The following is a 27,566-nucleotide window of genomic DNA, read 5'->3' as shown; positions in this document are numbered from 1 at the left end:
CTAAAACTGGGAGTTCTGCATTATATTGCAAAATATTTCTTCTTGTGACAGGGTCCAATAGTTACACAAAACAATTCAGTGCATGATTTCAAGAAAAAATTAAAAATGAATGAGAAAAGTATAAAATGCTCATACTCAGTGCAGCTCCTCAGGTCAGTTCAACAGTAAACAATTTTCACACATTTATGACATCGTTTTTCTTTATAAATTCCTGTTATATTTGTTATGATCCTAAGGTATTATGAACCACAGACTCTGGATCATTTATTTTCACAATTAAACAAGACTTACCAATGTCACAGTTTGATTGGGATTTTATGATCCTGTAAGTGCCTGAGAGATCACATGAAATGGAATTGGTCACATGATGAGTCAGTCTTTAGAGCATGATCACCTTAGATAATAATAATAATAATGACCTTATTTAAAGAGGGTAACACAATGAGCTAACAACTAATCTACCTTAAGGACCTCATACAAAGGAATTTATTTATTTTAGCTCTATCTCTGAAGCCAATGGAATTATATTGGGTTTGGAAGAAGGAAATAGGAGTAGGCATTTGAATCTCAACTGGAATTCCAGAGCAGAGTTCCAGAGTATCGGAAACTTTTTTATAGATAACTCCTTATTTGGTTTAGGAATTTTATGTTGTTTGGTAGACATAGATCACAGTTGGGGAGTATTACCAGGTAGCCTATACTGGAGTTGTGATTGTAAATATCTAGGAGCACTATTATTGGATATCCTGTACATTAATTTGGCTTTTCTCAAACAGATTCGGTCTTTACTAGGTAATATTTTTAACTTGCCAGCTAAATTATCCTTGCTTTCTTTCTGGGTTGACATTAGCCCTAATGCTCTTTTCTTTGAAGATGTGCCAGCTTTGCTGTGTTTTTATCATTTGAATTACCCCTAACTGTATTACAGTAGTCTACATATGGTAGTATGTACCTATTATAAAATAGTTTTCTGTGCCTTTCAGGGAGTACATTTCTTTTCCTAATGAGTAGCCATAAACTTGAATTGACTTTTTTTACTGATATGTTTGATATGTTCAGTCCATGATAGGTTATTATCTACCAGAATACCAAAGTAATCTATCATGACAAACCATTTGCAAATTTGTATCCTTCCATGTCAGACATAGTTCATAAAGATTTGTCCTTTTTGACCATGTTGAGATAATTAATATTTTAGTTTTACCTGTATTTACCCCCATTTCCTTGCATGTGCACCAGTTTTCCAGTTTGTTTAGGGCATTCTGTAAAGAAATTTTTGAGTTCATGCTTTGTGTTTTGGATGTCTGACAATGTTGTCATCTGCATAGAGATCTGTAGATGATATTGAGTCTCTTAGTAAAAGTGGTAGGTCATTAATCCATTACCTCATGCAAGCATCTTTGGACACCTCTGCTCCATTCGCATGGAAGCATCTTTTGATGCCTGTTGTAAACATCAGCCAGTTTGAGCTGGTTTTCATAGCGCCACCTTTGGGGAAAACCCCCTATTAGATACTACATTCATTTCTGCGAATGACAATTACGTCAGATCACATGGTTGCTATTTATGCACTGGTCAATATCTGCCATTTAAAGTAACTGGGTTGTAATCTCCACTCTCCAAAATGGCGGTCGCGGATTTCATTCAGTACGTACAAAGTTTTCACGATTAGAATCACAACCATGAAAGATTTAATAACTTAGGTAAAGGCTCTGATATTGATGTAGGCAGCAATTAGTTTTTATAAATTATCAAATTCAGATGACTTAGTGATGTAGACGCACATGAAAACCTTGTAAATTTCGAGTATCGGAAATGTCGACTAGGTAACAGGTGTTCTATTTATAGCGCACTGCACTTTATCACTATGCTCTATGAGGTAAAGGGTTAATAAATAAAATAAATAGTAATGGACCTAGAATTGAGCCTTGTGGTACTCCATATCTAACTGTTCCAGGTTCAGAAAGAACATTATTTATGTAAACATGTTGTGTTCTCTCACTTAAGAAGTAAACCATCTAATAGTTTTTTCATCACATTGGTAGATTTTCAGTTTTTTCAAATGGATTTCATGATCAACCATGTCAAAAGCTTTCCTGAAATCTACAAATACAGATCCTATTATTCTACCTTGGTCAAGTGCTTGAAGACATTTATCAGTTAGTAGATCAAGACAGTCTCACAGGAATGTTTCTGCCTGATTGATGAGGGTGTAACAGCATTTGGTTAAATATGACATGGACATGTTTTTCAACACATTTGAGATTGGTCGATAGTTATCAATGTCATCCTTAGAACCAGATTTGTGAATAGGAGTTGCTTTTGCAGTTTTCCATATTTTGGGGACAGATGAGGTTGCAATACTTAAATTGATTATGAATGTTATGCTATGTACAATAGCAGAGGCAGAAGATTTAATGAGTCATGGAACAATCAGATCAAGTCCTGTAGCTTTCTTGGTATCAAGTTCATTGAGACATTTTTTAACAAAGTTTTTGATACTTGTGGAATGCCTCAGAGTACAGCAATAGGGTGGGATATGCATGAAGATAATTAATTTGCATATGGATGGGCATGTGATTCCTCAGGCACTTACAGGTTCATAAAATCCCAATCAAACTGTGACACTGGTAAGTTTTGTTTAATTGTGAAATTTTATTTCCCCTGTAAGTGCCTTGTGGCCTAAGAGATTTTGGAGTTTATGCATCCAAGCACAACAATGAAGAAAAAATAAAGTAAAATGCATATTTGTGATACTAGATAAAACTAAAGAACAATATATAAGCATTCGAGACTGAAATCAAATTATTTTATAGCTGCGACCTCCCAAGCACAGCACTACTGAAATCTAAGCTCTCCGATACAGGTTTATGATAGAACTTGTGGAAAGTGCAATCATTACTCCATCCTACAGTCTTAATAATAACATGCAAAGACAGTTTCATTTTGGCTGCAGCAGTGCTTGATGCATCTCTAGTGCTGTGAACCCCAAAAATGGATGTATCAATCCCTGCCTCCTTCCTAACAGTCTTGATCCATCTAGATATGGTGCTTTTAGCAAAAGTTCTAAAAGGAGATTGTGTGGTAATCAATAATTTTTTTCTCATTTCCTCAAAGGGAAGAAGTTCTACAGATGTATTCTTGTAAGGTTTCATCTATATATAGTCTTTTATCATGATACGCAGAAAAAGTCATTTGTGATAGATGTTGACTAGGTTTACTTTGCTTCAAAAGGTCCCTAATTCTGACAACAACTCTATCAGAACAAATAGTAATATCATCAATATTTATGACATACAAAGGTTGGCATCTCTGGCCACTAAGTAAGGCTAAAAGGATCAACAGTTTCTGAGTCACTTGTTTCAAAGAAATGTTCCCCAAGGGAAACAATTTTTCCAGATGCTGAAGCACAGTTCTCACATCCCAGGTTATTCCATATCTTGGCAAACATGGCCTACGTAGAAAAACTCCTCTCAAAAATCTTTTTATGAGCACATTATTACCTAGGTCAACATTACTACTCAATTTAACAAAACTAGATATAGCAGATCTGGCACTGTTGATGGAGCTGTAACCTAAACCAAAGTCAAACAGCTCTGTCAGCAAAGCCAGGACCAAATTTACAGGTGGATCAAGGCAATCAATGTTTTCCAACTGAAAAGTGCTACCATTTCTGGAGATGTGCCCAATATTGTTTCCTTGTAGATTCTCTCCATGATTTGAGTATGACACTGGCAGCTTGTCCTGATATGCCTTTACGGAACAAGGCTTTCCTGATAAGCGAAACACAGCTAGCTGGGTTTTCTGCAGTTGATGTTCCTTAAGTGGATCCTGAAGCAAGGTTAACAGGAAGCTAATCTGTGGAAGAATGTATTATTGCTGAAGAATTTGTCACAAAAGGCAGGGAAACCAGGGCTGTTTTGTCCACAATGGTGCTACAAGAACCACTTCTGCACAGTCGTCTATCTTCTGAAGAACACGTCTCACCAAGCTGAAAGGTGGGAACATATATAAAATTAGGTCTGACCACATCATAGAGAAAGCATCAATGGCCCATGCATGTGGGTCTGGTCTATATCACACGTATTTGTGAATTTGATGATTCAATCTAGAGGCAAACATATCAAAATCAAACTGTCCAAATATTGCATGAATTTTTTTTTAAGACTGCCTTGTTAAACATCCACTCTGCATCATCATTGAAACTCCTAGATAGGTGATCTACTTCTACATTATTCTTCCCAGGAAGATGGCAAGTACTCAACCAAATCTGTCTTTCTATACACAAAAACCAAATATCGAGGGCCATTTGATCTAGTAATCTCTTTCTACATCCCATTTTGTTAATGTAGACAACAGCTATAGTATTATCCATGAAGATCCTAATTTGTAAGTTATATTTGTATCCGCAAAGAGACTATAATGTCAGGAAGCAGGCCTAAAATTCTAGAACATTGATGTGGCTCATTTTCTCAGTACTACTCCAGCAACTACCAGTTTTAACAACATCTGTCTCATTTACCCCTCCCCATCCTATATGAGAACTGTCACTTTTGATAATAATGCCTGGCTTACCTCTGCAAATAGGCTTAAAACTGATTTTAACATCTTGGATCCACCATTTAATTGTATCTTTAGCATTGCTGGAAAGAGAACTTGATGCATCATAATTGCCCTTACGCATTTTCAGTAATCTGTCTTTCTCCCTTTCCAAAGGTTTGTAGTAGAGAGGGGAATATTCGAAGCCTGGCTCACTAGCAACCATTATGCCTATTAATTGTACTAATTCATGAAGAGTCAAATGTTTCCGCTTCAACACTTTTTAACAAAACTCAACCAATGCCTGTGCCTTTCCCTTAGTCAATCTAACCATCATATTTACTGAATTAACGAGAAATCCCACAAAGCTGATAGTTTGTGTAGGTTGCAAAACTTGTTTAGTATGGTGTATTGTAAATCCTAAATTGTCCAATAACGCAACAGTATGGTACACATTGCTTTTACACTCTAAGTATGTTGAACCTTGAAGCAGAATATCATCCAAATAGACAAGATAGAGATAACCTATCGTATGCAAGGAAGAAAAACAGGCTTCATTACGTTTTGGTGTATGCTCGTGCTGCAGATGCCAGTTCATTTGGTAAACAGGTGTACTGATAAAATTGTCCTTTCCAGTGAAAGCATAAATATTTGCAAAAAGCAATGTCAACTGGAAGAGAGTAATATGCATCTTTCAGGTCCATAGAATCTTTGCAAACCATGGTCAGTGCTGTTTTTAATGTCTCCACTTTAAAATGGTGATGTACCACTTGTGCATTGAAAGCATGCAGGTTAAGAATCACCCAGATGCTCCCATCACGCTTTTCTACAGTGAAAATGTTAGGCAAGTACTTTACACAGGCAAAGTTTATTCTCTCCAACACTCCCTTTTCCAGCAGTTTATCAATTTCAGTTGTTATTACAGTGGATTCTTTATCAGAAAATTTTCTCTGTTTTGTAATACAAGTTTGGACTGGGCTGCTATCGAGTTTGAGTCTATAACCTTACATATTAGATAAAACCCATGCATCAGAGGTAATCGTCTGCCATTTTTTAGCACACCACGACTAACTTTACCAGCAACAAAATTTTCTGGCGTATTATATAAGGCTGGGAAAGGAACTGTGCTCTCATGAATGGGAAAACTGCTACTTACAGTTTTTGTGGAAGATGCAACACTGCCTGTTCACAAATCTTGACAGGGGTTGTAAGGTCTCCTCTTTTTGAGGTTCTGTGGTCCCCGTTGGTATGGTTATTGTTAATTGATAGGGCTGGGACCTGGCCACATCTTGAATAAAAAAAAGACTTGGCTTCTGCTTGAGCACTTTATCATTTGAGTCTCTTCCAGTGTCTGAAGCTGAAAACTTTCCAGACACTTTGTTCCCCATCTGCTGAGCATCTGCAATATTTTTAACTTTTGTAGACAGATCATCTCCAAACAGGAGGTCAGTTACCTTATTTTGGGTTGCACAGACAGATTGATAACTGTAATCGAGATCCGGCTTGATCAGTTCTTTCCTCTTATGAGACATGTCACAAAATGCAAAAGAAAACATCCACATCACCAACATCTGCAAGCAGTTTATTTACATTTGTGGGTGTACCATCTAACTTATTATGAAGTAATTCATCCTGAAGTCTGCGTAGAGGAACACTAGCTTTAGCAACAGTTCATTGAAAATTTTGGCACTTGGCATCCATTTGTTTTGTAGCTTTGTTCATTTTTGCCCAAATTTCAGGATTTACTTCAGGCATACTTAAATTTTGGCAATTGTGTGGTCTTAAATATTTTTCGCTCAAATATTTAAATTTATCCTATGCTATTTGGGCCCTGAATCCTGCATTCACAACTTTGGCCAAGCTCTCCTGAATGGGTGGTCCACAATGTTCATGCACTTCATAAAAGTCAGAGTTCTTTCAGGATGTCATTTCCTTCAGTTTCTCGGGGGGGGGGGGAGGGGGGTAATTTGGTGGTCATGTTACTAAGTTTTGAAGGCCATGATTGAAGTCATCAACATCTTCCTCACTTTCCTTACCAGTGTTAGAAAGATCACTTCCCTTGTTATGCTGAATTGTTTCTGCCCGTACACATTTCCATGCTGGTTCATCAAATCCTGACATATCAGCCATGGGATTTTTGCTAAGACTGTCAACTTATGACTTTAAAGTTGTTACAGTAGCTGACAAATTTGTTAATAATTCAAGCTGATGGTCCTATATCACTTGATTGTGGGTCGCTTGTCATTCAATAAGACTGTCATCTGGGTGCCGCCATTGTTGTGCAGATGTCACGTTTTCTGTCACCAACTCTCTCGTCATTTCACTGTCATGTGATGAACTCACTGTCATTAATGGCATAGTCCCCTTATCTGCAGATGCAGGATTTCTACTTGATTTTGATGCCACTACAGGGCTATCATTTTGCATAGTTGTCCCCCCTTGGGAATCACTGTGTTTTGTTGAAAGTGTGATGGAGACATCTTTGGCCATAACAGCTAAATGCTGCTTGGCTCTATTTTGCAATATTTCTTGCAATAGTCCATGCCCTGTATTGTCAGGATACCTTTGGCTTTGTCCCGATTCCACTATTGTGCAAAGTTGTATAAGAGACGACACTCAAAAATTATGAAACAATTAAGGAAGGTACAGCTATGACTGTATAAGGCCTTTAAAATGGTAGAGGAAGTTTCTGCCCCACCGCTAATTTTAAATCTGCATGAAAGTTCAGCTGTAAATTACTGGAATCACAAAAATTTAAAACTCTAGATAAATGACCATTTCATTTTATAATTTAATTGGATCTCAAGTAATTAGACATGAAACACATACACAGAAACATGCAATCAGAGAGAGAGAGATATATATTTTACCTCAAGTTCAATTAAACCAGGAAACTGTCAGTCTGGAATATTTTCTCAGCACATATGCACCACCGTTCTCATCTGCACTATGAGGCTAGAAGCTACTTACTCTTTGCATTTTTCTCTGCAAACTTCCAGATTTCATTGTTGCAAAATAATTCCTTTTGCAATAATATGTTCCCCAGACTCTTCATGATGAAAAGGGTGGAATTTTGATACTTCTTTGACCCAATCACAAAAGGATTCATCACTTTGGAAGTCTTTGCACTCGCCCGAACTCAAGTCAAGCAAGTCATTCCAGCAGACGAGATGTATTCCATCCAGGGTAACTCTTTCTTCCATTTATCATTGAAGCTATGCACCACAGTTACTTGTATATGTTTGTCATCCTTCACCTTCTTGGCTGATGATTCTTTATATGCATGGTTTCCTCTGGAGGTCTTTTTCTACTTAGAAAAGTATCAATGTTCCTTTGCTTGCAAGATGTGCTGCTGAGCTTCAAGGAAATTGCATAATTGCAAGATATGGGGAAGCTACTCCATCATAATATAGCATACACTAGAAACAGACTGGTATTAGCTTGCGAGATTAGGGGAAGCTACTCAGTCATAACAATGCCTACAAACTTGGACACGATGCCATCATTCATCCAGTGCATTGGAGATAGAACATATCGCAGCATGTACATCCTCTGCGTCAAAAATATGCATTGCAATAAAAAGTGTGCATCAATTTTTTTGATCATGCATCTCTGATGCACAACTGTGCATAAAGGGAAACACTGTACACATACACTGCTTTTGGGCTTTTCTGCACAGGTATCGTTTTTGTCACCGACACTGATGCAAAATGCATACCGAATTCAACATATTAGCTGGAACAAAATACTGCAATGCTTACGATTTGAAAAGAGGCAGCTGTCACCAGAATAATCTGTTCAAAATAATAATAATTTGGGTCACACAGGATACCATCCCTGTAATTTCGTGACTCGACATGTCTGCCTGTTCTGCGCATATCTTTGAAAAGATATAATGTTTATGCATCTGGCTATGGAAATGAAATACATTACTTTGGACTCTTTCTGTCAGCATTTCAGTCTAGTAATTAGGTCAGATTTATAGCTGGTTTTATAAAATTTAACGTAACAATGCTACTACATTGCAAGAGATATTAATCAAACTAAGTTGATCTTGTAAAGAAAATTAGTAAAAGTTCAACATTTTATACAAATATGCTATTATGTAGAAGAGAAACAACAATGATGCATTGTGTTTACGTCTTGTTTATGGGGAAAAAATAACTGAAGAATTTAGAAACAGACTAAACGCCAGGGAATTTCTTGAGAATGCCTATCAAGGGGCAAATCAGTCTATCGTAAGGCAGACGATAAACTACATATGGGACAACTTCTTGCAAAATTAGAAACTTGGATTAAGATGCAGCATTGTTCTAAGGTAAACATTTCCACATTTTAAATAATGTACTTATATGTATGATTCGAAAAGATAAATATTAAATAGATTTTTCTAGGTTACAAGTTCAAGAAGGTCATTCTGACATTTAGAAATCACATTTTCATATGCATTTTGAGTAGAAATGTTAGATATTTTTGTTCACTTTATAAATATCACTTTCCCTGATTAAAGGATGATCATTTTTTCTTGATTTTTGACCAAAAATATCATGTGATCCAATGTTTACAGAAATGAAGTATCGTTACACAGAATTACCCGACATGCAGAATTGGCTGAATTGGTGGTGTGTGTGTGTGTGTGTATATATATATATATACACACACAAACTGGTCCCTCTCTATATGACTGTGCACAACAGCCATGAAAGCAACCTTATACTGAGTGACATATCATTTCAACTAAGGGACTGCAAAAATTGCACAGTTTGAATATTGATATCCAAGCAATGATAATCAAAACATGGAAAAAATAATCACATAGGTGTCAGCTTGTATGGTTTACCCGTAATTTGTAGTTTTTTCCTTTTTCGTCAGTGTACGGCCATACACCTGTTTTGTACATTTTTTTCATACAAAATTTTAAATTTAAACATTTTTGTTTTGTTTTTTCATTTTGTGTGCATCCGGGACTCTTGGCATAATTTTCATTAGCACAAGAATTCAGTGAGACAATGGTGGCCCGAAACAACCAATCAAATCATACTCAAAACCGCGCTTTTCCTTTGATAATGAAATGAGTTTCATTCATGGTTCAACTCCAGTGTGTGAAGATCTTGTCGTTTATCGCACAGAGATTAGATGCTCGCTCGGATTTCTAATACTGACTAACTGCCTGTGTAGTATGTATGTTTTCTTATTTTATACATTATTATTTTAGTATTTATATTTATTACTATCAAATGCATAAAGTTTGCATCAATTTTCATACTTTACATAGTGTGGCAATCATGTTGGTGTAACCGTAATTTGTCTGACTTTTCTGTGTGGAGATAAGTCAATTTATTAAAAAATTTAACAATATACATGTACTAATTAAAAATAAATACTCTACTGATTTTAGCACCAGCATTTTATCATGCTGTTATAGTTTTAAGTTAAGTTTGTCAAATAGGTAATGCAAACAGGAAGATGCATTGCCATAATGACGGGTGTAGTACAGATAATGAGTGATCCGAAAATATGTAACACTGCCAATTTATATCAAGTCTGTAACGAAAATCAGCACACCATATAGCAAATTCATAACTTTTCAAACACCAGATACGCAATTTTAATAGAAATGATCAACAGCTTACAAGGTATAAACTTCCAGACTGCTACTTTGTAAAAAGAATTTATTTCTAGATTTCAATTTTTGGATAGCTCCTGGCATAATATCTTGGGGTTAATGGGGATAAATATAAATTCTTAACATATTTGTAATCGGGAGATCTTCCTCTATCACATGTCAGATCTAAATTTTTTAATTCTTTTTTTTATTTCTCTCATCTAGTTGAAATATTCCATCCATCAAATGGCTCAGCCTAGCCTAACTCAAAGAAATGCAAGCCTGAAGACACTGACCAAGGTCGTGACAAGTTTCAGACTGACTGGATTAAAGTCTTCCCTGGCATTGTAGATGTATCCAAGTTAGGATCTTCACATGCTTTTTGTAAAATATGCAGTAAAGACATTAAAGTGGTGGTGTCAAGCATATATGACCTGGAGGAACACTTCAGGACAAAACTGCATTAAAGAAATTTTGAAATGAAGGGAACATCCATCAAAAGCTTCTTTGCTTAGCCAAAACAGGAAGATGATAGTGTTAAAAGTACAAAGAATGAAATAAAGTTTCAGAAATGTAACAAATTATGTAAATATGTGTCATAATTTGTTCATAGCATTTGTTGTTTTAAAACTGTTGATCTTATGTAAATATGTGTCATAATAATTTGTGCATAGCATTTGTTGTTTTAAAACTGTTGATCTTATATAATGTATGAATACGTTTTTTAATATAAGGTTTTGGGGTCTTTGTAAAGTTTGTATTGGTCTTGCATACAGGTTTTCATCTCAAAGGGTTGACACCTATGTAATTAATGTCACATGGTGTATGCCAGTCTTTTCATAGATGGTCTTTGACTGCAAATGATTCATTACCAGTTGACCAATTAAGTTTCAGTTGATAATTAGCACGTTTTCAAAACTGCGTTTAGATAATAACATGCTGTGATAGTATTCAAAACAACATTTTATCTTCAAATTACTATTATTTAAACTAAGAGGACTTTACTTATTCATTATTTACATGTAATGATTTCTTGTTTCTCGTTTCTCCATTTCATACATTCCAAGATGCTCATCCTGGTTTAACACAACATGAAACAAAAACTAACGAGCTGGTGTATACACACTAACTCATTGACAGAAATTGCATAGAAATCATTATTTAAAGTAGGTGAGTTACTCTACTGTATCTGTATGTAAAGAAACATTAATACAAAAAATGTAAGGGCATGTTCCTTTTCTAATAACTCTTCATATGCTTGAGCTATAAAAATGAACTGCATCACTGCGTTTATCTCAACAAGCCATTTCCATTGGTGCATAATAAGTGTCAATTTTATTAATAATTGTAAAAAAAAAAAAAATGGTTTGACATTACTAGAGTATACTTCGGAGAGGTGAAAGTAATTTCTTGAGTGCGTCAAGTACAAACCGATATATCCAGCAGTGGGCTAGAATAACTGTACAAAGCGCGGTCATGTGACAATTAATATGCGTGTCGAAGTACTTGCGAACTATAATACTTACCAGTAAGGAAAAAAATCACTGATATTAAAGCAAACTTCATTTCCATCGAGCGCACTATTTCAATAAAGTATTAATTTTGTCGCGTGCTCTTCTCTCCGCGAAGAATAAGATGCTAGCGCGTGCAAACTTTAGCGGTGCGGTCTAAATTTTGTACTTGGAACCAGCCTAAACATACTGGAAATTTAATAAATAAACTTTACAGCGTTTACAGACTTGCATTCTATGGATAATAAGTTCTCAAGATGACACTAAATTATCAACTGACTAATGACGAACGAATTTACCATGTACTCCAGGTTCTATTTGACAATGTGAGCCTTAATATGACCTCTCAGGATAGGCCTATAATTCTTGGTGTATTCGTAGATAACAATCTTACTTGGTCTATTCACATTAAACATGTTTCAAAAAGGTTAATTCTTTTCTTTGGCTACTGAGGAAAATCAAAACATACATTCCTCTTCAGTATAGGGTCATCTTTTATAAAAGTTACGTTCAGCCATATCTGGACTACTGAAATGTAATTTGGGGTAATACCTTTAATCAGAGGCGTAGCTAGGGGGGGCAGGGGGGTACATATGTCCCCGGGCGCCAAGGTACAGGGGCGCCAAAATGAGGCTTACAACGTTACATTATAATAAGTAAACAAGGGTAATATTCAAAAATGTGATTAAACGGGGAGGGGGCTGGGGCGCCAATTTTATAGTTCGTCCCCGGGCGCAAAATATCATAGCTACGCCTCTGCCTTTAATTCAAACATAACAACACTTTTAAGACTCCAGAAAAAGGGTTTGTATGTGGAGCCTCAGATCTGTACTCGAACATGGAGTTTTGCAAACTCACAGTGCAGCTAACTCCAGCCGCCGACGCCATTCATCCATCACAGTACAAGTACACTTTAACATCGGCAAGGTTAGCGTCTCTGAATACAGACAGGGAGGGGTAGAAATAAACCTACCAGACTACATCACTCACTGAGCATCCTAAGTCGACCCTGTTAGTGTACCACCAAGTTTTGAAAATCTCAACTGGGAGTTATTCCTACAAATATGTGAACAAGTGATCATAAGTCAACTTATTTAATAACCAAATACTATTTTAAATCAAAGTGCTATCGACGGAAGACGTGGCAGCATAAATATGTTGAGTTTAGAGGCTTATTACCCTAATAATGAACTTTATATATAAACTTTTAATCTGTGCTCTGATACCAACAAAGCAACAAATCAGTTTACATCTACCTTATTAGAAATGGCTGGCAGATGCATCCCTGTCAGACTAGCAACTTTTCGACTTGGTATGTTAGCTTTCTGCTAAGAAACATTAAAAACAGATCGGTTGAGAAAGATAGCAATCAATACAAACTGGCTAAATACATGTTTTAAGTCAAAATCAAGTAAACAATGACGAAAAACGTTGGAAAGGAATATTACTATAAATGTTATGAAAATATGAACATTCCCCAAACAGAAAAGACTTAGAGGCTCATTCCACACCTACTGGAACAACATTATTCCATAATATTCCAAAAATTATTCCGTAATCGACAACATTTTTCTACACTAAATTCCAGAATTTAATTAACAAAAACACTTTCCTTAACAAATCTCTTCTCAAATGGAATAACCTACCTAGAAATGTCAAATTGGAAATCACCTGATAGGCAATCCCTAATGCGACTGGTGGGGGCATAAGCAGAGGGTATATCATTATATTTTCATATGTGCTCAATAAATACTTCAAAGGTAAAAGATGAGATTTATTCTTAACGAAATCCCCATCCTGATTTATATAAACGAATTTATTTGGTACAACTAAACTTGCAATTGAACAAAATTTGAGTATGTTAAAGTTGTTGCCACTTTACATCAAGGATGTGCCATGTTTTAACTAATGGTTCTTCGTTTGATTCTAAATTTAAAGGTTATTAATAATATTATTCATCTTCATGCTGAATAATGACTAATTGACAGTGCAGGAGGTACATTACATACTAAATGCAGTTCCTTCCTTTGTTTGGTAACAGTGTTTACTTGTCCTGAATATCTCTCCTCCTTTTCCTTTTTTTTTCTATGATTTATCCCGTTACTATCAGCACACCGAATTTATTGTTCTTGTTTTGTTTATTTCTTATTTTACTTCCGCCACTTGTAATATCTGATTAATTTGTATTGTTGTTTTTGTATGTGGAAGGGCTTATCTAATGTCTTTAGAACATCTCGTCCTACCCCTTTCTAATAATTTAGAAACTAACATATGTTTGAACTAAATAGTCCACATGAACACTACAGCTGTAATTCACAAATAAATAAAATGTCATACACACAGTTCAATAATGAAAAGCAAATAACCTAAATGATTGATTAGAAGAATTAGGCATTGAGAGAAAACGACAGTGACCGAAACGTATATAATCAAAGCCAATGACGCGAAAATACGAACAGTTGTGTGTGTGTATATATATATATATATATATATATATATATATATATATATATTAACTTTATTGTATTCCTTTTCATTTTTGTATTATTTTTATTACTTTTTTATTTTTAGTGTCTTTTCAAAATCTTAATCTTCAAATTCAAATCGAGGAACATACTAAATGTAGCACGTGGTGTATGCATGACGCTGGAATTATATTAAATCATCTGCCTTATTTTTTTTTAAAAAATGATAGCTACAGATAGCTGCGTTACTTAGATAACTTGTAAACTTACTGACCAATATGAACAGAATATTAATACAAGAGAAACAATGCACAGATAATATCCCACAAAATTAACTTGCATTTATGTCTGATCAGCACAGTTATTGTTTACAAAAATAAAAACCAAAACAAACAACCGCAACCACTGCCAGCTGTTCATCATTCCCTTGCGAGTTCAATTAATTTTGCGGTAGTTGCTCGATGTTCTAGACAATCATTGGTTCCCGAAGGTTTGTAAGTCCAAACTATTTTTCATAGGAACTCTATTTTCCGAACATTTTGGCCCGAAGTTACATTGTTCTGAAAGTTCGCAAGTTCGAAGAATCCAGGGGTCATTAGTCCGAAAGTAGTGAAGGGGGGCACTTTACGGACAATGGGAATTAGCATTAAAAACACCCTTGGGGCACTTTACGGACAATGGAAAATTAACATGGAGAAAAATCGTGGGGCACTTTACGGACAAGGGGATTTAACATGGGAATAAATCGTGGGTCACTTTACGGACAAGGGAATTTAACATGGGAATAAATCGTGGGTCACTTTACGGACAAGGGAATTTAACATGGGAATAAATCGTGGGTCACTCTACGGACAAGGGGAATTTAACATGGGATTTTTTTTTTTAAAAAAATTTAAAAAAAATTTTTAAAATTTAAAAAAAAAAATTTTTAAAATTTAAATTTAAATTTAGGCAATTCAAAGACTATCTCTTTTCGAGATATATGGCTGGCCCTGAAAAGGGCCTTTGGGTTTTCTTCTTCTAATTTCTTCTTTTCCTCCACCAAGTTCTTATTTTATCTCCAACACTCTTTCTCTTCTTTTTTTTCTCCTTCTCTTCTTTCTTCTCTTCCTCCTCTTCTTCTTTCTTCCTCTTCTCATTTTCCTCTTCTTTTTCAATTTTTTCGTTCCATGTTCTTATTCTTATCTTTTCCTCTTCATCCTCCTTCTCCTCCTTTATTTCTTTCAACAGATCACTGATGATTACCTTCATTTTTCGTAAATTGTTTATCTCCATCTTCACTCGATGGGGACTATATGAATAGTGATCCTCGTTTAGGTTAACCAACATTTGCTCTATCATTCCTAAATTGTCGAGGACGTTTTGCAATTTTTCCATTTTGTCCATTTGGTTAGAAGCCATCTTCTTTGTATTCTTTGCAGAATGGTTTGAACAACGAGCACTGTGGGTTCTTATACGAAAAGCGCGAACGTGAAGGAAAACATCCCTCTAAAACATAAAATGGATCTTACCTAGATCATGACCCAACATCGCGCGTACGTGAAGGAAAACATCCCCCTACTTTCTCATTTCATATAATGAAACCCTAACTATACTCTTCACATACGCTAAGAAACCCATAATCTACTATTCACACTAACATACCTGAGCTCTTACAAACACAAACACACAAACACACAAACTCATACCCTCACACTATCTAAAATAAGAGTTAGTGTTTATTTACACACTACTCTACCTACACATTGGCAATTTAATAGTTATTTCTTTTCTAGAGTATTGGGTAGCCCTGAAAAGGGCTGTTTTTGTTTGGAACTTCATGGACACCTGGTTAATGGTGGCACCTTCCAGGCCTGGCGCCACATACACATCTTATCCCCCAGTTACTTTTTACCTTTTGGGGGCAGAGAGCAGAGGCAGGATATGTCGCTTCAGAATCCCAATTTTCGCTCTCTGGGATTTTGAAATTTCTTCTTTCCTTTTCCTCCTCCTCTTCTTTGTTTCTTCTTTCCTCTTTATATCTTCTTTCTTCTTCTTCTTTATATCTTCTCTCCTCCTCTTCTTTCTTTCTTCTTTCCTCCTCTCTTACCCTTCCCTCCTCTACAATGGCTTCCGCGGCCAGTTCATTTAATATGCGCCTGGCATATTCCAGATGCACATGAAGCTCCAACAGTTTCTCAAGTCTCGTGTTCATTCTTCTGGCTGTGTTGATCAATCAACAAGGGTAGCTGGACTGCCGAACGAGTTTCAATTTATACTTAAAGCGCGTACGTGAAGGAAAACATCCCCTAAAAAACATAAAATTCATCTTACCTAGATCATGACTATAAAACATCAACAACGCGCGGACCTAAAAGAAACACTCGCTCACTTTTTTATGCTACCCATCACTTCAATAGACTATCCACATACGCAAAGCAATTCAATCTAACTCCAAATATACACCTCAAACACTAAGAAAAGATATCATTTTAATCTACTATCCCCACCAACTTACTTGAGCTCTTACAAACACAAACACATACCCTCACATTTTTAAAAAGAGTTAGTGTTTATTTTCACACTACTCTACCTACACACATTGGCAAATCGATCGTTATTTCTTTTCTAGAGTATTGGGTAGCCCTTAAAAGGGCTGTTTTTTTTGTTTGCTATGGCATTCTTTTTAGTTTCTAAGAATGCGATGTCCTCTGAGGATAGACTTTCTGGCAATAGGTCTGCTTCTTCGGAAAGAGAAGAAGAATTCTTTGGTGTCGATACGACAATCGACAAAGCCTCTGTCAGCTTCAGGTTGTTGCTGCTGCTGCTGTTGTTGTTGCTGCTGTTGCTGCTGTCTCTGAAGTCTGTACTTCTCTGTCCATTCTTCTTTCTCCTTGTTCATTTCTTCTCTGAAGAGCTCTTCTATCAGGTCTTCAGTGATTTTTAACATTCTCACATTCTCTATTTCTTCTGGCTTCGGTATCAGACTGTGTCTGACCCTATGCAAATTCACGTAGGCTTCGTTGAGCTTAGCTAGTTTGGAGCACATCTTTTTAGGAGGATGAGTCGACAATGGATGGTTAGACTGGGAACAACCCAGTTCTTAAAGTGAAAGCGCGGACGTGAAGGAAAACATTCCCCACACGGTTTTCGAGCCGCAACGTTCATGAGAGGGATAGTAAGAAATGAAAGAGCATCAATCCAATATTCTTATAGCTAAACAAACCACAAAGGCATTTTTTTCAAAACACAACATTTTTTATTCAAAAATCACTTAACACTAAACAACAACATTTCTAACATTTTTAACAATAATCCAACACTATAACATCAAACAATTTTTTTCAAATCAGAAACATTTTTTTTCTTCAAATACTAACTACTTTGAACAAGGCTGACAACGTTGTGAATGAAATTGTGATTTCCACTGTTGGAAATCATTAGGCCATTGATGGACACTACGTTTCCTAGCTTGAGACAAAAGATAAGCATAATGGTCACAAAACCATCGATCTACTTTCACATCATTTCTAGCAGAAGAACGAGGATCGAAATGAGTCACTAAATGTTCTAAGGAATAGCCCAGGCTGCGATGATGCAGAAAATACACACAGTACTGTCCACACACCAAGGAATCTGTGCCTTGTAATTTCACGTTATTGAATCGGGTGGTTTGAGCATTTCTTCTCATAAAGTCGATGATATCGTCTTCCAAAGGGGGCAATCCGTACGAATCGAAATATTCCACACATCCTTCTTGAGGAAAGTAGACGGCTACCCAGTGGGTTCCTGGGAGATGACTTTCGTCCGTGTTGATCACGTAAGCTTGATGGTCTTTAGGTTTGCGATGAGGGAGTTCATCTTTAGCACAGACGACAGGATTCCAAGAAGCCGTATACGAACTATGGTTCAAAAGGTAATAAAGTTCCCAGGTATCCATTGATTTGTGTTTTTTTTTTTTTTTTTTTTTTTTTTCTTCTTCACAGGTAATAATAAGTCGTCAATTCGATCCTGACTTTTTGCTTGAAAATGTCTGACGAATAAACGGTTATTCGTTCTGTTTCCTCACTCTGATTCAGGAGAGCTTCGATACGATGGATCTCTTGAGTGGTTAATGGTGGACAAGAATGTTCACGCAAGTCTTTATACCACTGGTGCAACACGTCTTTGTTTGAGATGAGACTCCAAGCTTCGTCCAGATACTCGTCCAATTTTTCTTCTTGACTCAACATCAGGCATTTATCGTGTTGAATTTGACTGGGATGATCGTTTTGACATCCATAACAATTTTTCTTGATCAATTCCGTCATTTTGTCGACCAAGTGTTTGGCAAAACAGGAGACTAAATGGGCTTCTTGTTCTGGCCATCTCGACTTCATCATGACAATTTCTTCGTCTTTGTCTTGGGATTCTCCTTCCACGGTCTCCTCACATTTCATGTCCAAAGTTTCTTCACTAGGTAAAGAGGGATAACAGTCTTCCATGGCTTCTAGTAATCTAGAATGACTTCTCTCAAACTGTTGATTTCTATCGTATTGTCAAATTCTGCATACAGGATCACGTTCAACGTTGGATCAGCAGGGTCTCGATTTGCAAACTGAATTTCCACACGAATCTGGCCAGATTTTATAGGGTGGAAATGTCCCTCGTCGCTGCCTTGGTCTGGAGTGAAATCAAAGGCCCACAAAGCATAGCCTCCTGCATAATCTTCGTACGTAATACCGTGACTGGTATTGGTTCCTAACTGTCCGGTGGCTTCGTACAGGGACAAGTACGATCTCAAGTAATTGTTCTGGGCAAAGTTAGGCTCAAAGGGTCGTGTACACAAGGTCTTGCCGTCACGACTGACTTCGATTTTGGACACGCTAGAGTGTCTAAACTCAAAAGGATTTTCGTTATGAAGTCCATTGAAAGCTGAATTCCTGACGATACCAACGATCAAACGCTTGGGTAACTGTCCTTGGAACAGATGATCTTCGATCATGGATCGCTGTCCAACAGGAATGGTGAACGTTTTCACTTCCACTCTTCGTATGGGATACTTGGCGGTCGTTCTGCTCAACGTCTGACTGATGTCGTTTCCCACTTTAGGTAACACTTCCACACGACGTACGTAAAGTCTGGCTTCTTGGATAACAGTTTTGTATTCGTTGGCATGGGCCATCAAATGGAAAGCGGCAGTGCTACGATTCAGTCTCAGGCGAATATCAACTCCGTTCAGTAAATACTTTTCTTGTAACCACATGTCCAAATGCAAACGATCCATCAGTTCTAAAATACGTCCTTGCAAAATTTTAGTTCTACGTGTGTTAAACCCCACATTGTGAGGATTGTCATCTTCTGTCAGGGCTGTGTCGCTAAACGTGCCTGCACCTGCCGTGTCAGGTTTCCATACCACGCAAGCATCCAGATGAGTATTCTTGGCTTCTTTTCCGTACGTCAAGAGATTTTCCAAGTAGGCACGATATGGGTAAGTATCCATGCTGCTGCTGACCAGTTTGTTATTCAAGTACAAGTCCACTTCGCTGAACAAGGAATGCATGAAATTGTTGACGGGCGCTACCCTATCATTGGCTCCAGGATTGGTGTTGTCAGTTTTGATCACTTTGACTTTCAAATACAGGTAACTGCTATTCAGATCGATGTAATCTTCGGGTTGTCCTTTGATTTCGAACTCGATGGGAGCGGAATCCGTCAAAGAGGAGACGGGATGAAATTCCACCCACTGGGATTCTTGCATCGTCATCATGGTGGGGGGCATGGCAAACATATCCAGTTCCGTCTTGGAACAAGCACATGACTCTCGGTGCATCATTTTTTCTGTGTCTCAATAATCGAAAACGTCTAAGTCTCGAACGGTTCTTCTTTTCTTGGCTTTTCTAGCTTGAAGTCTGGTGAAAGGGTGTTTTCTTCGTCGTCTCTTTCTGCCTTGTCCTTGCTGAATGCCTGACTCGGTAGCGTGCAGGGCATTTATAGGTGTGTCTCGTCGGCCTAAAATGTCTTTGCCCGTTTGCAGCAGGACATTTTTGCCTGCCCTCATGAAGGCTTCTTTAGGGTTTTGTTTGTCGATGATGACATTTTGGAGAAATTCTTTGCCTTGCGTCAGTGCCGCATCTTTCAAGGCGTGCAATCCGCGTGTCACCATCGGTTTCAACACCGGAGCCACCGAACGAAAGGCCGATTTTAACATGTCTCCTAAACCGTGTCCTCGCTGTCGTGCAACCCCTTGGTACACTGGATACATGACTTGCTTACGAATCGTGAGAGAACCGTTTTCGAAAATGGAGTTTCACCGTGACTTTTCCTTTGGTGAATGGAATATTTTGTCCCAAATCTCCTTTTATAGTAATGTTGACCGTGTCCAAATACGACTTGCTGACCGGCAAATAATGAGGATGGACAAATTCGCGGTGAACGTGGTAAGTGTTTCCACCTTCCTCGTCAGCGTTTGCGGCAGAATCCACTTTGAAAGGAATGACACGCAGTAACGGCACGGAGGTGTGTCCCACCACGTTGTATTCCACCACATCGGAGTACACGAACATCAAATTCAGTCCTTGGTTCAGTTCTACTGGGGTACGAAATAACTTGCTAAAAGACTCGTTGTCGTAAACGATGGGTAATTCGTTGTTCTTGAGTATGCTCATTCTCAGGTTCATGTCTCCGCCCAACATGTCAAACAATTCAGGACAAAATAAAATGGACATGATTTTACTCCGCTCAAATCTCATCGAGAAGCGACGAGCTACTTTGTGGTACTCCATGGTGACACTTATTTTGGCATGCTCCAAAGCTTTCCCAAACACGCCATTAAACTTGGCAGCTATGACGTTGACCAAATGTTGACCACTGAAATAATAACCTGGGGGAATTAAAAAGTGGTAGGTCCATTTTTGAGTTTTCTCATTATAGATTTTATTGTCATACGTGACTTTCTTATTCAACTCCTGTTGCAATGACTCGTCATGAACTTCCACATTAAAAAAATTTTGATTGGGAATGACATTGAGGACTTGGGTCGGGTGAATGATTTCCACTAAAGCCACTTCCCAATGGGCTTCGTGATCTAAGGGGATGGCCTGAGGTAATTTGGCCGTGTAACAGCACAACGTGTTGTGGGGAAACACCTCCATGGAACTGTCACTGGGTAAGGTTAAGTAAAATTGGTTTTGGTGACTCATAATTCCAGAGTTCTGTGGCTGTCCGAGGGAATATTAGTGGATGTCAGAGGTGTGTCTCCGCCCAAAATGGGGTTCTGGTTGTGGTTGTTGGAGTGGTGACTGGCACTGGCACTGGACACAACGTTCCCGTTCGAGGAGAATTTCAGGGAGGGATTGGGAAGCAGGTAACCGATGCAACTGCTCAATAAAATGGTCCACAATTGTTTGTCTCCTTGTTGCAAACTCAAATTGGCGATGGCTGCCCCGATGACACAATACACCACGAAGATTTGGCAGAAAAAGACGATTTGCGTTTTAGGCACACGTTCTCCACACCACACCCACAAGGGTTGTTTTTGTAAATCTTGCACAGAAGAACTAGGGGAAGAAGGACTGGTCGACGTAGCTGCGTCTGCTGCTGTGTGAAAGGGCATGATGGTCACTTCTTCTTTTTATAGTCGATAACTTGCGAAGCGTCGATCCAAGAATCGAAACTGGGCGGATATCCTTTCCAACGTACTTTGACTTCTTTGACACGTCGTTTGCCCACTTTACGGGTTCTGCGTTCGAGAATGCTTTCGATGTCGTACACGTCGTCTTCTTTTTTGGTGACACGTTGTAACTCGGGCACATAAAACGTTCCTTTGAGTACTTCTCCGTTCATGTCTTCCAATTTATAGACGGCAGGATGACGGCCATGTACTCGTCCAGTGACGCGAAACAGTTCGGTCGTCCAGTTAGGTAAGTAACCTTTGTCGAAAGTGCGTTTGGTTTTGCCAATGCGCACCCAATCTCCCACGGTCAACTCTCCACTTTTCTTGGGGACAGCCCTCGTCGGGGACGTACCGAACAGGCGCTCGAACACCAGCACTTCGTTGTCGGGAGTCACGTCTTGCGGGGCACGTCCGATGCTTCGATGGTAAGATTGGTTGTACGCTTGCACCAGGTGTGGTAAGATGTCGATGTACTTCAGAGTGTGGTGATGCGTAAAATATTTCCACATGCGTTCTTTCAAAGTGCGTTGAAAACGTTCCACGATGCTGGCTTTGGTTTCGGGATTCTCGGTGGTAAAAAAATGAATGTCACGTTTCTTTAATTCTTTTTGGAAAGCTTGGTTCAGAAATTCGGTGCCTTTGTCCGTTTGCCATCGAAGAGGGTGACGACCGCTTTGTTTCAGCACTCGTTGCAGGGCTCGCACTAACTCACTGCTGGATTTGGAAGTCAAGGGTACGACCCAGGCAAATTTGGAAAAGACGTCGATGACACAAAACAAATATTTGTAACCACGATTGTAGCTGGCCAAGTGAGAGACATCGGCTAAATCGGCTTGCCATTGATGATCGATGCCTTCCACTCGGGTGCGACTTCTGGCAAACTTGCGTCGAATGGGTTTGTGTAAAGTGTAGGTAGCTTGTTCTTGTAACCATCGTTGTACTTGAGGTAAACGGAGACTTTTCAGCCGCGTTTTGGCAGCACGATACAATTTTTGAACTCCTGCGTAACCTGCAGGATGCGAGGGATCGTAGTAAATGCTGGCTAAGACTTTTTCCATTTTTTATTTTGTGTGTTAATAAGTCACCCACTCTTCGGTGATGCTACTTTGGGTGGGACGAAAGGGTGGTTTGGAAACGGATTTACGTGTCCGATGGGCTACGGGAGTAGAAGTCGAAGGTGGAAGTGGAGGTGGCAATGGAATGACTTTGGTTTTCTTTTCTTTTTTCACTTCTGGTTTCCCTTCTTTCTTTTTCACTTCTGTCGAAGAAGGCGTGGACATCATCTTTTTAACCCAAGCTTTCATTTCTTCTCGTTGGGGTGTGGGGGACGGGGTCAACAAGGATCCTGCAATCTTACTCGAAATGGGAGCTGCTGACGGTGTTTGAAACACTTCGCGCATCTCTTCTTCCTCAGGTCTTTGTGGGGTAGCATCTCTGGTAACCCTTGGGGATGGTAGTGGTGGTGGTGGTGGTGGTAATGATGGTGCTGGACTTTTCATCAAGGTCTTGAAATCTTTTAGAGTGGGTAAAGCTGTTTCGTCTAAAGCTTTCTGGTGAAAGAGTTGCAGTCGTTGCAAGAGTTGACCATACTTTTGCGATTTTTCTGTTTCGGACAAATCTTGGCGATCCATCAAGGATTGCAATTCGTGTTGTAACTGGGACATCTCGCTCAAATTGGGATTGGGAGGTAAATGCGGGGTGCGTTGTTCTTGCCACCGATGGTATTCCATCCATCGTTTGTAAGGCACTAAAGCTAGTTTTCGTCCTTCCATGGGGTTGTCAGGGATGAATTCTGAGATCTTGGGACTTCCGAAGGCCTTTTTATCTTGCTCCCATCAGTCCTCCCAACATGGTTCCCAAGACTCCTTTTAGTATGGGGCCTAACAAGAGAGGTAAAATGCCTCCACGTTGGACCAACATCTTTTTTTTTTGACGAATGGGAATTTTCTTTTGAACCATTTTTCGAAGAACGTGACGATGTTTGCCTAAGCATTGTTTCTGGTGTTTGGACAAAGGGATCGTGCCTTTCAAAACGTTCAAACAACATTCGCACACGGTATCGATGACCTCTTTGGAAGCCGTTTGAATGAGTTTTTTTCGTAGGGGTGGAGAAGCTTTGGACAGGACAGATAACAGGTCCCCATGTTTAGCTAAACGTGGTGGCAGTCCTTTCCTTTTTTTTCCTTGGGGTTTTCTGGAGGGTGACATTTTTTGCTTGTGGGTTCCGGGACATTCACCGAACAGACACTAACGTCGATGACTTAACGCACACCCTTTTATCTTTTTTTCTAGGACTATCGCTTTGTCATAAAGGTGACAATGTTTTTCCGAAAATCGCCAAGGAATCCTCCCCTTTGTTGACGCCTCTTTTTCTTGGAACGACTGTGTCTTTTTTAGGGTAACGTCGATGCTTGGCTAAGCGCTTTGTCGGATGACGCGTCTGCCTTTGTCTCTTTCTTTTGTGGCTTCTTGGAGGTGACATCTTTTACAAGTTCACTGATACCCCCGACTTGGTCACAGGTCTTTTTATACTGGAACTCGTCGCCACTGATTGTCTTTACGTTTTATCAGTTTGAGGACAGGCATGACACGTCGTGCAGGGGTACGTAACGGACTAAATCGAGCCAGTTCTTGCTTGGACAAATCCAGTAAACTTTGTAACATGCCTGATCTTTCATGGACTTTGATTTTGGGAGAAGGTACTTTGTGAGCAGCAGCCACTGCCGCTAAATTGGAGGGTCCTGCCACTGGGGAAGTTCTTTTGGGGGTCATCAACGGAGAAGTTCTTGGTGTAATCAACGTCTCCAAGTACTCTTCAGTTCCTGGTGACATCAACGGAGAAGTGGACAAACGTGAGGCTGCCGGAGACGCAGTCACCGCTGTGGCAGGTCGTGGCTTGCGAGTGTAAGGTTGCGTCCTGGCCGAAGTGCCTCTCTTGCGACTAGTTTTCTTCTGTGGACTTTTCTTTTTCTGGGGACTTTTTCTCTGTTTCTTTTTCTGGGGGCTTCTTTTCTTTTTCCGGGGTGATGGTGGTGGTGTCTGGTAAGAGGAGGGTCCCGCCACTGGAGAAGTTCTTCTTGGGGACTTGGTCTTTTTCTTTTTCTTCTTGGGGCTTCGTTGGACTTTTGTCTTGGGGATAACTTTGGGGGCATTAGGATCCCATCTTAAGAGTGAGCGAATGATGACCCCTCCTAGAGTACCGCTCCCTCCAGGTTTCAAAATGATTTGTTTTTTGGTTTGAGTGTCGATGCGGGGATCGGCCAGTTGGACCAAAGCGACTTTGTTTCGATCGAAAAAGCGTTGGGTTTGATGAGGAATCTGAATGATTCCTTGGAGTAATTGACGTGCCGTCACCGTGAACCATCGTAAGACTTCTTTGAGACTAGCTTCTAAGACACGGGCTCGTGTTTGTGGATCTTTTTCTCGACTGATGCCATACAAGGCACGAATCAATTTGACGGGAAGATGCGACTGAAGGGACGTCATGTTCACACTGTGTGAGACAGACGAAAAAGGGTCTGAGGTTTTTATAGATTTTTTTCATGGGAGGAGTGAAATGAAGTCGAGGACGGAGACGTGTACAGGACAGGCCCTCCGTCTTGGCACCAGTGGTGAAACAAGTGGGTACGAAATCGCAAATCCTCGGGGGTCGTAGGTTTCAAATCGACGAGTAAATAGGCGTGTGGCGTTTGAGTGGCATCGTCGTACGCCTGAGTCAGCCAAGGCGTTCCTAACTGTTTGGCTAAGACTTGCACTTGCGATTTATCTCGAGGGCTTTTAAACAAGACTACGTAATGCGCATTGAGACTGATGGTGCGATGGGCTTTACTTTGTTGAAACAAATTTTGGGTGATGTAAACGACACTGGCATTACGGTGATGCCCTTTGCGCGTAAACCACAATTTAATTTCTTCTTCGTCTTCTCCTAACATGTCGTCGAAAATGACCAAATGGGTTAGACGGGAGTCAGAGACGATGCCATCGTCTTCTTTAGGAATGCCTTCCACAAACACGATGGAATCGCCTTGACTTTCACGCAAGAGGCTGTACGCCGATTGCCACTCTTTGTAACACCACACGATCCGTTGAGGGGGCCGATCGATCAAATGATGTTTATGTTCGATCAAACGTTTGACGAATTCGGTTTTGCCTGAACCGCTAGGTCCAGCAATGAGCATGTTAAAGGGATGGCGAAGATACAAAGCCTCCCAACTGGCACGATCTAAGTGTTCGTCGATGACTTTGACAGTAGAGGAAGAGGGAGCAGAGACAGCAGAGGTAGCCATGGTGTGAGAAATGTCACTTGTGACACGAAAACAAACAAGACAAGAGTTTATATACTTTTTCAGAACACGTTTATTGAATGTTTTTTTTTTTTTCAAACATGAATACGAAAGACAAAAATACATAAAAGCCAAAGGCTTAAGTACAAGGATAAAAGGCACATGATAACGATGAACGTGGAATAAACACAAGTGTCTGTACAACAATCACATCTTTTGGGTAATGTTCTAACCAGTTCAACAGGGGGTAAGGTCACACAAGTGTCCTCCCGAAAGGGTCTTTCAGGTCTGTCCACGACAGTCCTGTCCTGGGTGACGGGTTCTTCTGGCACCGTCACTAACACGGGTTGAAAAGTAACTTTTTTCCTTGAACAACTCTCGTGCATACTGGGCCACTTCTTGGGTCCAAGCCTCAAAATCCCATTCTTTCCAGGCACGGACATCTGTCCAATGGGGATGTAAGTCACAAGCTACACACACATCGTCATACACGTCTTGGGTCGCTAAAAGTTGACGAATCTTTTTTTCCCGTAGAGGTCGAGAAGTATCCAGATGAAAACGCAAGGCTTTGAGCAAGAGGAGTTTTTCGTGACCATTTAAGGCCATGGAGGTGGTAAGTACTGATCGTAAAGAGTCCACAAAGAATCGACTGGTAAACGAAATCCCAGAAAACAAGTCACTAAGACACACACCACTTGTCGTCCAAAATTGAATGGATACAGTTCTTGTAATAATTGATGGTAATGATCCACGGTTTGAATATGGTCATTGAGTTCCTTCCACGGAATCTGTTGGATGACATGTGACATAAACCGTGGCATGGCAGCCTCTTTTTATATTCTCTTTTTTTCGGATGCAATAGACGTACTTTCTAGCCAGTGATGTTCGTTCTCCAGTAGGGAATCTAAATCTTGCATACTGTAACCGAAACGTCAGAGTTCGTTTAGGTGTTTCCTCTTCCTCTAAGTAGATTCCACGTAACAAATGTTGGTAATCCTTTAACTTGTCTTCCTCAATGCGTTGTACTAGGTGAATCTCGAAGTAACCATAATTATGAACATGTCGATCATTAGCGACCTCAAAGTGTTGAACAATGTCTGACCATTGAAAGAATTTCTGACGAATCAGTTCTCTTATACCATTCAGGTACCAGTGGTTAAAGATCTGGTGACGTATCGGATGCAATTGTTCTTTACGTTTCACTTGTATTTTCACCAGCTCTCGGTAAATCCTTTCTCTCAACTCCTCAGGCAAAGCACGAATGTTCTCTAGCAAAGTATCCATGAATAGGTCATACTAAATCCTCTTTGGTCTGACACAAGAAATGTACTCTTTGCACAAACATGGTTTCACTTCAGTGTCAAATTTAAATCGTTGAGTCACTAATCTACACATGACAATTCGTTCAGAAGTTTCCTCTTTCACCAAGTTGACATTGTGTTCAAAAAGTTTGTAATTCGTTAACTCTTCCTCTGGAATTCGATGCAATACGTTTACAATGTAGTAACTACAATCGTCCATACCAAACCA

General features: G+C 39.2%; 1 protein-coding gene across 1 annotated transcript in view; it reads right to left on the bottom strand.

Moving 5' to 3' along the window:
- Positions 1–11,732, bottom strand: part of LOC149781478 (uncharacterized) — a 430,415-nt gene extending 418,683 nt beyond the window's left edge. Inside the window, exon 1 of the mRNA XM_089934971.1 lies at positions 11,671–11,732. Within this exon, the coding sequence (XP_089791097.1) occupies positions 11,671–11,716 (46 nt within the window). The 5' untranslated portion in view covers positions 11,717–11,732. The remainder of the gene's footprint in view (positions 1–11,670) is intronic.
- Between the last annotated feature and the right edge of the window lie 15,834 nt (positions 11,733–27,566).

Source organism: Sinohyriopsis cumingii, chromosome 15 (assembly GCF_028554795.1).
Source record: "Sinohyriopsis cumingii isolate HCF-2022 chromosome 15, ASM2855479v2, whole genome shotgun sequence".
NCBI classification, from domain to species: Eukaryota; Metazoa; Mollusca; class Bivalvia; order Unionida; family Unionidae; genus Sinohyriopsis; species Sinohyriopsis cumingii.
Note: the sequence above shows the minus strand (reverse complement) of the source record. Positions and strands in the feature narration are given on the sequence as shown.